Source organism: Camellia sinensis, chromosome 3 (genome assembly GCF_055761805.1).
Source record: "Camellia sinensis isolate YWXY chromosome 3, ASM5576180v1, whole genome shotgun sequence".
Taxonomy (NCBI): Eukaryota; Viridiplantae; Streptophyta; class Magnoliopsida; order Ericales; family Theaceae; genus Camellia; species Camellia sinensis.
The window spans coordinates 160,050,978-160,064,172 of NC_138963.1; the positions used below are offsets into that span (position 1 = coordinate 160,050,978).

General features: G+C 50.5%; 1 protein-coding gene across 1 annotated transcript; it reads right to left on the reverse strand.

Moving 5' to 3' along the window:
- Window positions 1-6,556: 6,556 nt before the first annotated feature.
- LOC145821979 (uncharacterized) lies at window positions 6,557-7,684 on the reverse strand. The gene is made up of 2 exons (XM_082918545.1): window positions 7,613-7,684; window positions 6,557-7,519 (listed from the first exon to the last, which is right to left on the reverse strand). Exons 1-2 carry the CDS (start codon window positions 7,682-7,684, stop codon window positions 6,557-6,559), a joined length of 1,035 nt encoding a protein of 344 aa, XP_082774671.1.
- Window positions 7,685-13,195: the final 5,511 nt, after the last annotated feature.

Here is a 13,195-nt window from a genome sequence, read left to right on the forward strand (position 1 = left end):
AGATAGACACTATATCCAATAAGACCGAGATAGATGGGCAAGTACTGCTATATGGTTAGCTCGCCCGGTGCGATGGCCGAGTTTCGCAGGGATTACAACATCCCAGATGACGTCATTTTAGAGCTCGCAAAAAAGGGAGACGCCCCTTGGGGAGATCTAGACCGGTGCCCCTTTACGGTCATGTCAATAGTAGAGGGAGGTCTCCGCTTCCCGGTCCAGCCTTTGATTTGCAAGTTTTTGAGGCAGACAAGGCTTTGCCCGACCCAAGTTTCAAATAACACTTACAAGATAATAAACGGGGTCGCCGAACTGAACCGGAGGCTCGGTCTAAATCTCAGTTTGGCTGAAATTTTCCATCAGTATAGTCTAAGTAGGAATAAGAGCGGGTTTTGCTGGTATCTCAAAGTGAAGAAGGGCCGAGCAAAATTAATAGAGGGTAACCCGAACAAGGAGACCAACGACGACGACTTCCTGTGGGTGTCCGGTCGCTATGAAGACACCGAGGCACCCATTCCGGGATGGTATATTAGAAAGGATTTTGGTAGTACCGGTGAGTTGCTCGGCTGACCGCGCTATTTTCTTTATGTATCAATTATTTTCCATGCCGATCTAACACTTGTCTCCTTTTTGCAGATAAACACCTAGTAGCAGACTACTACCGGGCCAACCAAGAGGCCATCAGAGTCCTGCTACGCCATCCTGCCAAAGAGAGGGAGGCTTCCAAGTTGCTCGGTTTTGATCAGACATACCATTACACCGCGCCGTGAAGGAGCCGAGTTACCGATTTTCTGCGTGCGCCAACCCCAGAAACAGATCCAAACTTACCACCAATCAGGCTTATTCCACTCACCGCCGAGCAAGAAATAGCGAAAATCAGGGCCATCAAGTCCCTGATCACCGGGGAAGAAGACGAGTCCCAAAGACAAGAGGCAACCGGGGGGACATCCTCCGCACCCGCCGTGCAGCAAGAAGGGGCAGTGCTGGCGCTTGGCAGTGAACAACCGGCTGGTCGGTCCAAGAAGCGGCCGAGGAAAGAGCAAGCCGAGCCGCGTCTGGCCGATGAGGACTCTACCGATGGCGTCTCCACCGAGCTCGAGGACCAGGCCGAGCAACCACAGACCGGCAACTCCAAGGGCCCAGCCAACCCCCCGATTTGGGCGCCCGAGTTCAAATACCAGGGCCGGGCAGTTTCTTCTGAGGACTCGGTCTACGCGGACAAAGATTACTTGCTTGGGTTCAATTTGACCAAGGGGTTAATCTTGCCTGCCGATATGAAAAAACATGACGAGCTTTCCGACCTTAAGGTCCTCCGCTCGGCGGCAAAATCCATCGTGTTGGTAAGTTCTCCATTTTTTATGTAACTGTTTGCTCGGTTTTTTGCGCAGTTTTTCGAGTACAAACGATCTCACTTGTTTTCAGGCCGCGCAAAAGAACTACTTGGCCCACAACCGGATGATCAAAGTGCAGCAGAGCCTGTGGGATGCCATAGTCGAGAATAAGGCTCAGAAGGATGAGATAGCGAAGCTCAAGGCGGCGCAGGAAGCAGTTAAGGTCGAGCGAGATATCTTGTGCCAGAAGGTTGACCGAGCTAACGAGGACAAACTTCGGGCCGTGAAGTCAACGAAGGCTCGGTATCTCGCCGAGCTGAGGAAACTGCGTGATGCGCACAAAGCCGAGAAAGACAAGGCCGTGGATGATGCAAAAGACCGAGGATACGCGCAGAGCGAGAAGACCTACGAACGGCAGGTCCAAGCGACCAAGGACATCTTTTTCAAATGCGGCTGGAAAGCTGCCGTGGAGAAAGTTGGTCTTAGTCAGGATTCTGACATGTTCATCAATCCGCCTGCTGCTTATATCCCGGTCTGCATGCAGGCATGCTCCAAGGCCACCCAAAACCGGCTCATCACGGATGCAAGGAAAGAGGCCGAGGAAGAAGCTGCCGCCGCGAAACTAGTCGAACAAAATCCTCCCGAAGCATCTCCAGGTGCAGAGGAAGAAGCTGATCGGGATGTTGCCGTGGTGGAAGGAACTGACGATGACACCGAGGAAATCCTGTCCGAGCAAAATGTGGAAGAGGCCGAGCAAACAGTGTAAGTCAACGAGCAAACGGTTGACATAGATTTGGATTGACCCCTTTTTGTTGTTTTTTTGTTTTTTTTTTTTGTAACCGGGCTATGTTCCCCCCGTCTTGTATTTAAATTTCCATCATCAATGAAGACTTTCTACTTTTTGCTCGCTCACCTTCTATTTCTGTTCGGTTTCTGTCTGCATGGATTCCTTAATTCAACTGATGAATATTACAACTGCCAGGTCAGCTGTGCTGCACAATTTGACGAGCTAAAATCAGCTATCAAAACTAGAAGTTTGGTTTCATGAACTTTCCAGCGAACTGACGTTTTAACTCTTCCGAGCAAAATCTGCTCGACCTTAATTCGTTTGTAAATTTCATGCAATTTCGACGTGGCCGAGCAAAATCAGCTCGCCTTTTAAATAGGGTAAACTGCCCACATTTCTTTTAGGCCGAGCAATCATCGGTTGGACAAAGACTCCCAACATTGCGAGTTCTGCGGAGCAAACTCCACTCGTTTTCCATATTGGGCAAGACACCAATACGTCCACTGGGCCGAGCAAAATCAGCTCGGCCCCTACACTGAGCAAAACACCAATATTTCAGTCGAGTTGGTCATGACGCCAACATTTCAACCGGGTGAGGAAAACCATCTCGTCCCTAATGCGAATGGGGCCATACGCCAATTAGATCATTGGGCAATGTTTTTCCAACTGTTTGTGCGGTCTGCATTCATTCCAGCAAGAGGGAATTAGTCCGATCCCATTCAGGTCGGTCTCGTACCCCTGGTATTCATAATTGCCTTGGGTCCTTGCGAGTCCATTGTACAAAGATGTGATTCCAAACAACAAGAGGGCTATTTTTATTACAAGAGCATTACTATCCTTCACATTAGGTGCCAAAGGGCCAAAGGTCTAGAAAAGCTAAAAAACACAAGAAAATTACATCGTAAAAGTAAAAGACCTTAAGGTTGGCCGTATTCTACGGTCTGGGGACAGCCTTGCCGTCTATGTCTTCCAGATGGTATGCCCCTTTACCGGCAAGACCAATCACTTTGTATGGTCCTTCCCAATTTGCACCGAGCTTTCCCTCACCGGGGACCACTGTGTTACCAAGCACCTTTCTTAATACCCAGTCCCCAATCTTGAACATCCTGGGATGCACGGCCTTGTTATACTTTTTGGAGAGTTCTTGTTGATAAGCTGCTACGTGGATCAATGCTCGCTCCCTCCTTTCTTTAGCAAGGTGTAACTCCAATGCCAACGCTTCACTATTCAAATATGGCTGGAAATCTTCAGAGCGGATGGTTGGCATCCCAATTTCCAACGGGATGACGGCCTCCATGCCGTAGGCCAAAGCAAAAGGTGTTTCCCCGGTTGACCGCCTTGGGGTAGTGCGGTATGCCCAGAGCACATTAGGGAGTTCTTCAGCCCACTTGCCCTTAGCTTTCTCAAGCCGTTTCTTCAGCCCGTCCAGGATGGTCTTGTTTGAGGCCTCTGCTTGACCATTTGACTGAGGATAGGCCGACGTCGAATTGTAGAACTTGATCTTCAACTCTTCGCAAAATCCGCAAAAGAGCTTACCATCAAATTGAGCGCCGTTATCCGAGATGAGGGCCTTAGGAATGCCGAAACGGGTGATCATGTTTTGCCATACAAACTTCTTCACGTCCTTTTCCCTTATGGTTGCTAGTGGCTCGGCCTCAACCCACTTGGTGAAATAGTTGGTGGCGGCGATGAAGAATTTACGGTTTCCCGGTGCAGCTGGGAGTGGCCCAACAATGTCCAACCCCCAAAGCGCGAACGGCCAAGGACTTGTGAGGGGGAGCAAATCTCTAGCCGGCTGGTGGATCTGGTGGGCGAACTTCTGGCACTTCTCGCACCTGCAAACATATTTTTGTGCATCTGCCTGCATACGTGGCCACCAATAACCATGAGAAATTGCTCGGTAAGCCAAGGACCTGGCCCTAGTATGGCTGCCACAGATGCCCTCATGTATCTCATAAAGGAAAGCCTCCACCTTGGTGGGGTGGACGCATTTTAAATACAGGCCGGTGAAAGATTTCTTGTACAAGGCCCCGGACGGGGAGAGCCAAAACCGCTCTGACTTTGCCCAGATCTTGTATGCCGCCTTCTTTTCTTCAGGCAGCATTCTATCTTTCAGGAAGGCGATGATAGGATCCATCCAAGAAGGACCCAAGTCGGTGCAGAGTACCTCGGTTGATTCTGGTTCCTCAATGCTTGGCCTTGGTAAAAATTCTATCATCAAGGGGTTAGGAAAAGTCGTCTGGGCAGAATCAAGTCCGGCCAATTCATCAGCCGCGCTGTTGTCCTTGCGGTCGATTTGTTCCAACCTTATTGCAGTGAACTTCTTGATCTCTGCGCGTACCAGCGCCTGATACTTGGTCATTCTTTCGTCATTCGCTTCATATTCCCTTGAGACCTGATTGACCACCAACTTGGAATCACTAAATACCATAAAGGGTTGTGGCTTTCATTCTCAGCGCGCTTCTTAGTTCGGCAAGGAGAGCTTCATACTCAGCCTCGTTGTTGGACGCTGGGAAGCCGAGTGTAATTGCCTATTCGATGATCAGCCCGTCCGGCGAGTTCAGCACGATGCCCAGCCCGGCCCCATGTCTGTTGGACGCCCCATCAACGAAGAGCTTTCACATCTCGCCAATAAACAGCTTCCAGCAATCAGAGGGGTTCTGGGATCTTCTCCTTTCCAAGTCTCTGATTGATTCATTCTGGTCCCTTTCTTTGTCTTGGTTAGGTTCATCGCCGTCAGGCTTTGTTAGTCCAGTCATGCTTGTCTCTTTTCCTACCTGCGGACCGACATTCGTTTCTATGGCCAGAACCATGGGTTGTGCTAAATCCGCACCAACCAAATCAACCGGGCAAAGTGGATGCATCCCAGGGGCAAATTCCGCCACGAAGTCGGCAAGTGCTTGAGCCTTGATTGCGGTGCGCGGTCGAAACTTGATGTCATATTGCCCTAACTCCACGGCCCATTTCAAAATTCTCCCAGTGAAGTCTGCCTTTTCAAAAAGCACTTTAAGTGGGAACTCGGTTAACACAACTATTGTATGGGCATGAAAATAGTGTGCCAGCTTTCTTGACGCCATCATAAGGGCCAGCGCCAATTTTTCCAAGGGAAGATATCTTGTTTTAGCTGGGAAAAGAGTCTTGCTTACATAGAAGATCGGTAGGTGCTGGATGCCTTCAGCACGCACCAATACCGCGCTGATGGCGTGTTGGGAGACAGCCAAGTAGAGGTACAACTCTTCGCCTGGCTGAGGCGTGACCAAAATAGGGGCTGAGGAGAGATACGCTTTTAGGTCTGCTAGTGCGTGGTCGCACTCATCATCCCAGAAGAACTTGGACTTCAGAGTTTTAAAGAAGGGCCTGCAACGATCAGAAGACCGGCTGATAAATCTGTTCAGCGCAGCTGCCATCCCGGCAAGATGTTACACGTCCTTCGTGGAGTTGGGACGCTCCAGGTCTTGTATGGCCTTGATCTGTGACGGGTCAGCTTCAATCCCTCGATTTGTGACGAGAAAACCCAGAAACTTTCCGGTGCCAACTCCGAAGGCGCACTTCGTGGCGTTCAAACGAAGCTTGTGGAGCTTAAGTATAGCGAACATTTCTGCAAGGTCGGCGAGGTGTTGAGACTTTTCCTTACTCTTCACTACCATGTCATCGATATAGGCCTCCATTGTTCGGCCCAGAAGAGGAGCGAACATCTACGTTACCATCCTCTGAAAGGTCGCCCCGGCGTTCTTTAGTCCGAACGGCATGACTTTGTAGCAATATAAGCCTCTGGGGGTTGTGAATGACGTGATCTCTCTGTCCGGTTTATACATCGCAATCTGGTGATAGCCGCGGTATGCGTCCAGGAAGCTAAACCTCTGATGGCCAGCGGTTAAGTCCACCAGCTGGTCAATTCGTGGAAGGGGAAAGCTATCCTTGGGGCAAGCTCGGTTGACAGTCTTGTAGTCAACGCAGACTCGCCACTTGTCGTTCTTCTTTGGTACAACCACCGTGTTGGATATCCACCGAGGGTACTGTACCTCCTCTATGGCCCCAGCTTCCAGCAAATTCTTCACTTCCTCTGCGACCACTTCTGCATGGTGCAAGGCTGAGCGGCGCGTCCTTTGAATGACTGGTCGTGCATCAGGGAAGACATTCAACTGATGACAAATGAAGCTCGGGTTGATGCCAGGCATGTCATAAGGCGTCCAGGCAAAGGCCTCCAAATTGGAAACCAAGAAGTTGACATAATCCATCCGCTCGGCGCTAGACAAGGATGATCCCAAGAGGAAGAATTTAGTTGGATCGTTCTCGTCAATACGCACTTCCACCTTTCCACGTCTTCAAGGACCTCTTTACCCTCGGGCCCTTCAATCATTTGGACGAACCCTTTGGCCGCTCGGCTGCCATTTACCGTAACGAAGCATTGTTTCGCCATCACCTGGTCCCCCCAAATTTCCTATGTTTGTCCGCTCGGTGCTGGAAAGAGCATGACTTGGTGGAAGGTCGAAGCAACTGCTTGCATGGCGTGCAGCCAACCCCTGCCTAAGATCAAGTTGTAAGTGGATGGAACTTTAAGCACCCAGAACTCTACTTGCTTTATGATGGATCCCGCTTTGACCGGCAATATAATCTTTCCAATTGGCCATTCCGGCTGTGAGTTGAAGCCGACCAAAGGGGACGTTGCGGGGGCCAAGTCCTTGTCTTCCAACTTCATTTGTTTAAACGCATCATAGTACATAATTTCTACCGAACTCCCTTGGTCGATCAAGATTCTCTTGATGTCAAAATCTTTGACGCGAAGAGTGACCACTAAAGCATCATTGTGCGGCATCTGAACTCTCTCCAAGTCCTTGGTTGAGAATGAAAGGATGTCCCTTTCTTCGGTCTTTCCTTTCTTCACAGCGGGCTGAACAGAGAGCACTTCCCTCATATGTTCGGCCTTCTTGATCATCCCTCTCAGCTCGCAAACCCTGGCCGGTTCAATGATTCCATGGATGACGTTGATTACACCTTGTAGGGGAGCTTCTAGGGCGGCCAGGCCATTAGGCTCGGCTTGGTCTGCTGGCGTGGCCTTGATGCCCCCATCTATGTATTGGTCAAGATACCCCGCCGCCACCAACTCCTCTAAGTGTTGCTTGAGCGACAGGCAGTCCTCTGTTCGGTGCCCCCGTTCTTCATGAAAGGTGCAGCGATATTTTGAATTGAAGCCCCTCTGCGCACTTCCCAACTTGGCCGGCCAACGGACGAAGGGTTCGCCTCGAATCTCGCTCAAAATGCGGTAGATGGGGATTTTAAACACCGTGGTGATCCCAGTCCGCGCCTTCAATTTTCTTTTGGCATCCTCCGCTGCATCACGAGGAGGGTCAGCCCGGTCATTCCAGCGGCCCTTGTTTCTGTCATCACGGTTTGGACCATGGCGCTGGTCTTTCGACCGGTTGTTTGGGCAGTTATCCTCCTACCCGACCGAGTGAACTTTTCCCGCAACCCTCCTGTCCGCCGCGACCGGATTAACCTTCTCGGTCGCGGAGGCGGCATCATCCTCCACACGAATGTGCTCATTGATCCGCTGCATCAATGACTCCATGGTCGTAGGTTGATGCATCGTGAGTGAATCTCGCAGCCTATGTCCGACTGGGAGACCCCGTTTGTACTGAGTGATCGCCAGATTGGTGGGGCAGTCGAGGATCTCATTGTAAGTTTCCCAGTATTTCGCATTGTATGCCTTCAACGAACACCCAGACTCTATCTTGACGCCCAGGAGATGGTCGACGTCCTTCGGCGTTCGTGTGTTGGTTTTGAATCTGGTGACGAAGGCTTCCGCTAGTTGCTGTCACCCCTCAATACTCCCCTCCGGGAGCCTCTCGAACCATTTCAAACACAGCTCTCCCAAGTTTGCTGGGAATATGAGGCACATCAAGGCGTCATTCCGCCAGTGTCCAGCCATTACTTGCCGGTAATGGCTCACATGCATGTATGGATCCGTCCTTCCATCGTACAAAGTGAACTTTGGCTGGTGGAATCTGGCGGGGAGTGGCGTACTCTCAATCTCTAGAGACAGCGGCGTGGCTGTAAGTTGCGCCAACTCTTTGTCCACCAACGCAGGGGCCATCACTTTGGGGGCTGGCATCGCCATTTCCTCAGTGTAACGCACTGGAGTGCTTAACCTCTGCAATGCCGGCACTCTCCTAGCCTCCCGACAGCACGCCCTCTCTTCCAATACATCCCTCAAGTCCCTGGAACGTGTGGAGAAAGAGGATCTCGACGTTGGCGTCGGGCGTGAGGGGCGGTACGTGTTGTCGCGAGAGAGGGACTGGCCCTCCCCTTGGTTAAAGCCTCCAACCCCATAGTTCCTCGTGATGGAGAGAGAGTGGGTCCTCCCCTGGCGGCGACTGCTACAACGAGGGGACGGGGTGCGCTCACTGAGGTTGCCCTCTCCAGCAACACCCTTCCCTTTAATCTGGCGTTTCAGTAACTCCATCTCCGCCGCCATCTTGCGAATGACGGCGTCTTGGTCCTGGAGTTTGTGCTCCAGGCGCTGCACATGGGACTCCCCCCGGCGTCTGCGGCCCCCAGGACTCTGCGAGCGATCAGCACTCCTTCCGCGTTTGTCTCGCGCACTTCGCGAAGGAGTCTCTAGGCCCGCCATGGCTGGGATATTCAGAGGACCTTCTCTCAAGCGGACGTACTCAGGTGTGACGCCATCGACAACGGACAGTGGGGCTTCGCCGTTGTTGGCCATGGAAATGGTCGAAGAAGCTCTGAGAACAAGGGTTGAGTATCAAAAAACTTCCCACAGACGGCGCCAATTGTACGGGGGTGAAATATCCTCTGCTTTCCATACTCCTTGCACTCCAAGCTTCTCTTGACGACGTTTACCTGGTAATAGAGAAACGGTGAGTTGCCCGGCGGTGGTGTGCCGGATAGACCCTACGATGATCAAGTCAGTCCATTTGTGGAAGGAGAAGACAAATAAAGAGAGAGAGTATTTTCCTTTGGGGGAGAAATTGCATACCTCTAACGTTCGTCCTCCTCCCTATTTCAAGGCTGGCCATGCAGCCTCAAGATTATGCGCGCACTACCTCTGCTGTCCTTCCCAAGACAAGTGGCAGTACTCGCCTCTCACCACCTTACGCGTGTAAAGGCTTAGTCCTCCCAAGAGTACACGCAGAACTGCCTAACTGTATTGAGGCATGCGTGGAGAAGATGCCCCTTCCTTCACGCTATTGGCCCAGGCGGCACACCTGACCGCAATACCACGATCGACCTATCTCCCACGAAGAACTATCGCTATAAGCGCTCAACCGCGCTATCCCCCACCGGACTGCCCCTTGGCAAAGGGGCGGTGGGGTGACGCCCATGGACCGGGCTGGAGTTGACCGGTTCGTCATGGCATACCGGTCGCGAGGCATGCCGGCCTCCGTCCGTTCAACCTTCATCCGAGGTTCTCTGGAATCTACTCATCTCGGCTCACCGGTCAGAGACGCACCAAGTCTCGCTTGTCTATAGTTTAGCCCGAGCTACCCGTAGCCCGGTCTCGCCACTTGGCTGTATGCACTGCCGGATATTTGTGAGTCACAGCTCGGCCAGGCTTAGATCACGCCGGCCAGCCGGTCTTTAAGACTGAGAAAAATAGATCCGCGCCGTCTTAGCACGGCCGTACTAACGGCGCAAATCTCCCCTCTCACCACATGCGTGTGAGTGTTTCCATAAGAGCATGATTACCATGAGGCTAGCTACTTATGTGATATAACTGCTTGAGTGCCTGTGGGTGGAGGTCGAATTACCTAAATTGGAATAATGCATTAAAACTGTGAGTTTTAAGCCCACTAGATAGTGGCAAAACCTGCATTTTAGCCTACTTACGAGTAGCAAACCATTTGTAAAACAAGTATGAAATGTTTTGTTCCAATTTAGGCGATTTGGTCTATACTTGTTTGCTGTGCGCATAACATAGTAATTCTAGGCTAATAACCGGAATAAGAACACATAACATTTTCAAAAACAGATATCACGGTTAGTAGAGGCGGATATTTGGATCGGGCGAGAGGGGGTGCTCATAGCTGACCTTCCCCAATCGTACCCAAGCTCCCCAGCCAAGGCAACTTTGGTGATGACGGACACGTGGCCTTTGGCACCGAGTCAGGGTTTCCTAAATTCCCCCATAAAAAATATTTAGGTGGTGACTCTGTATCTGGCAAAGCAGTCCATGTTTGGCACTTCTTTCAAAATCTGTTTTTCTCAAAACAATTTGCCGGATTTAGACTCTTTGGTTCAGATTTAGAACCGTGACAATTTGAGAGTCCGAACTGTAGTGAACCCAAAATGAACAGAACGGGACTCGTCCTCCCGGGGCGTTCGGGGACGTCTACAGTTTCTGGCGACTCTGCTGGGGAATTAGAGAGCTTGACTCGAACTCGTGATATCCTATTTTGATTTCATTTATGTGTCTCTTTGCATTGCATGTGCATTGGTGCGCCTAGGACACCGTGTTTGATATCTGCCATTCCTGAACCGTTTGCCGGAGGCTTGACTTTGTCAAAGCATGCCATAAGGCTGACCGGTTATGGGCTCTGACAGTATGGGAACACAAACCCCGGTTTTACCGAGGCACCCTTTTCGACCATTCGACCTAGTGCATATCGAAATCCATAGTGACTATTCCAAACTAGGACAGGTTGCTTACCCGATGTTAGGTTGTTTAAAAACTGCTGCGTGCATAGTGAAACCCTAGCTCCTGACAAAATAGGACAGGGAAACCGTACCCCAACTTAGGGGTGTTTTGGCTCTCTTTTACTTGCTATGTGTTTTTAGAGTGTATCTATGCAGGGAACACACATATCAGTTTGCAAGTTTGAGTATCAGGCCTGAGGACACCAGTATCAATTTATGAGAATCAGTTATATCTATGGGTATCCGATTCAGTATTTTGGGGGCAGTGATTTTGGGTAACAATGGTCAGCAGTAGAGTACGGTTGTTCGGCTACATCTGTGTTTGATCCATTTGGGCTGAAACGCTACTTGTTTTTCCTTTCAGTTCAGAGAGTTGATACAGAATAGCTAGTGTTCCCTCTTGCTGAGGCAAGACAGATATCTGATCCGTCTGTCACCGTTCAGTACAGCGGACTTATCATGACGCAAAATTCAGAGGAGATTGTGGTTATGACGGCCGCATTAGATCAAGGAATCACTCTGCAAAGCGAGACCAATGTCGATGTACCGCATCCACCTAGGTCGCCTGTCGTGCACCCGGTCTAGACCCCCCAGTTTATCAGGCTCGTGAGCCCACCACATTCGAATTGATGGGAATGATAGGTGACCTCCAGAGGTCCGTGGCGGATCTCGCTTACGAAATGTCAGCTTCGCCACCAGCCGCACCGTATGCCGGGAATTTTGTACCACAGGAGCCCCCACTGTTAGGACGGATTGTGATCAAACTTAGCCAACCCGAGGTGGCCTCCAACTATAACAATGACGTATCAACATCAACCCAAACCCTCGATCAGGATGAGGCCAGAGGCAAGAACAAAATGAAGGCAGATGCCGATCCCATTGAACAACTGCTATGGGCAGTCGAGGCTTTGAAAGCCGAGAGGATGAGTAAACAACAGGTATTCGCAGTCGTAGCTAAGGCTGTGGATGATGTTTTCCCCACTCCAACCGAAGGAAATACAAGCCAGTTAGAAAATCGGGATTGGCCCCGTCATGCCAGAACAGTTCCTTCCACTCCCAACCCTGCACTTGGGAAAGATCAGAAAGCCAAGGCGGCGCCTGCCAACCCTTTCGCTAGTGCGTCTAGCAAGAATACTCAACCTTCAAAGTACCTGCCCCGAGGGCGCAGGGTCTTTCACGCTCTCCATATGCCGTTGTCAAAGGCATATAGAGAGCCAACCGAAGGCAATACAAGCCAGTTAGAAAATCGGGATAGGCCCCGTCATGCCAGAACAGTTCCTTCCACTCCCAACCCTGCACTTGGGAAAGATCAGAAAGCCAAGGCGGTGCCTGCCAACCCTTTCGCTAGTGTGTCTAGCAAGAATACTCAACCTTCAAAGTGCCTGCCCCAAGGGCGCAGGGTCTTTCACGCTCTCTATATGCCGTTGTCAAAGGCACTTCAGATCCTTGCCGAAAGGGGGCATTTTAAACCCTTGGAGCCTCGGCCTCTCCCAAAGAATCTCCCTACTACACATGATGCTGCCTTGTACTGTGCGTACCACCAGCAAACCGGTCATGCTACCGACAATTATTTTCGCCTCCGTCATGAGGTGCAAGACTTGATCGACAACAAAGTTATCCTCCCGCCCACCTCAGCCAAGTCCGTTACTACCCAGTTATTGGATTTTGAGGATACTGATACTGCGAGTTTGTAATCAGGAAGTGAACCACCTGCGGGCGACGCTCGGCGTATTTTGGATGTGGCTTCTGGCACGCATTTTTGGAGCATCTACGAATGCTAGTTTTGTAAATTCTGGTTTGGGTGTCGAGTCAGTCTTTTGTTTTGTTTGGAGTCTGTCTCATTGTCTTGCGTCAGTCCTTTTGCTTATGGGTTTGTCTTGTTGTAGCGAGTCAGTCCCCTTTGTATAGAATGTCGGGTGATTCCGGAGCTGTTGCCTTGAACACCGTTTTGTTTTGTACTTACCCTTTTGCTTTCTTTTGAGTCTGTCTTTGTCATGGAGCCAGTTGCAACTAGGGAATCTGAATGAAACAGCTGCGGCTATCATGTTTCCATGCTTACTACTATTCTGAATTAGTTGCGCCAGGGGACTTGAATGGAACAGCAGTACATTCCACCTGTTCTCTTGTGCCCTGAAAATCATTGCATTGACCTAAGTTTTTCAAAACTTTTTGAACACTGCGGTGAAAACAAAGAGGAAGGAATTCCTCGGGTTTTGCAAACTTTGATCAAATTGAGAGAAAGAGAGGCGTGCTTAGCCCTTAATGATTGAAATCATGCTTGTCAGTGTGAGTACTGAGAAGGACCCTGGCTTGATCCAGATTGGTTCCACACTATCTTCAGCGCGAGCGATTTGTCGCTTCATTAAAAACTTTCAAAAAATGTTTTGTACGGTCCTGCAAAGACCTGTGTGGGATCACTCTTGAG

What these genes read in the sequence shown, in the direction of transcription:
- LOC145821979 (XM_082918545.1), bottom strand. Translation starts at nt 7,684, where the DNA reads ATGGAGTCATTGATGCAGCGGATCAATGAGCACATTCGTGTGGAGGAT. An exon ending in CCGCCTCCGCGACCGAGAAG is followed by an intron (nt 7,520 to 7,612) that starts GTTAATCCGGTC and finishes TCGAAAGACCAG; the next exon opens with CGCCATGGTCCAAACCGTGA.